Source organism: Penaeus monodon, chromosome 34 (genome assembly GCF_015228065.2).
Source record: "Penaeus monodon isolate SGIC_2016 chromosome 34, NSTDA_Pmon_1, whole genome shotgun sequence".
Taxonomy (NCBI): domain Eukaryota; kingdom Metazoa; phylum Arthropoda; class Malacostraca; order Decapoda; family Penaeidae; genus Penaeus; species Penaeus monodon.
This window is the reverse complement of record NC_051419.1, coordinates 29,827,641-29,827,983: the sequence shown is the minus strand read 5'-3', so window position 1 is coordinate 29,827,983 and position 343 is coordinate 29,827,641. Positions and strand designations below refer to the sequence as shown.

Genomic DNA, 343 nt, shown 5'->3' with positions numbered 1-343 from the left:
AATAAACATTACATATTCATATATTTCTATACATAAAAATAAAAGCTAGCTAGCACAATGCCACAGCTCATGATGCAAGCAGTACTCACTGACGTCAATGCTGAATATGCCGCACTTGTGTTCCCTCCTAATGGGCGAGGACCCTCCATCGACTGGCGTTGGGCAGAATGATGACAGAGAAGAATCCGGGAAGGCAAGGTTGGCGGAGTAGGCCATCGACTCTGCGCTTCTCTCGTACCAATACTGATCTCCTGTGTGTGGAAGAACAGTGGGGGCTCAGTTTTCATCTAAGGGAGATGAGGATGAAATGAAGCTGGGGAGAAAAAGGAGGCCTGGAATAAAG

General features: G+C 46.6%; 1 protein-coding gene across 5 annotated transcripts in view; it reads right to left on the bottom strand.

Moving 5' to 3' along the window:
- The window catches only part of LOC119594699 (TBC1 domain family member 16-like), a gene marked incomplete at its 3' end in the record, with an annotated part of 16,016 nt that overhangs the window by 5,273 nt on the left and 10,400 nt on the right, over positions 1–343 (bottom strand). For all 5 annotated transcript variants that reach the window (XM_037943755.1, XM_037943753.1, XM_037943757.1 and 2 more), the window contains 1 exon segment: positions 90–251. In XM_037943755.1, coding sequence (XP_037799683.1) covers positions 90–251 — 162 coding nt within the window.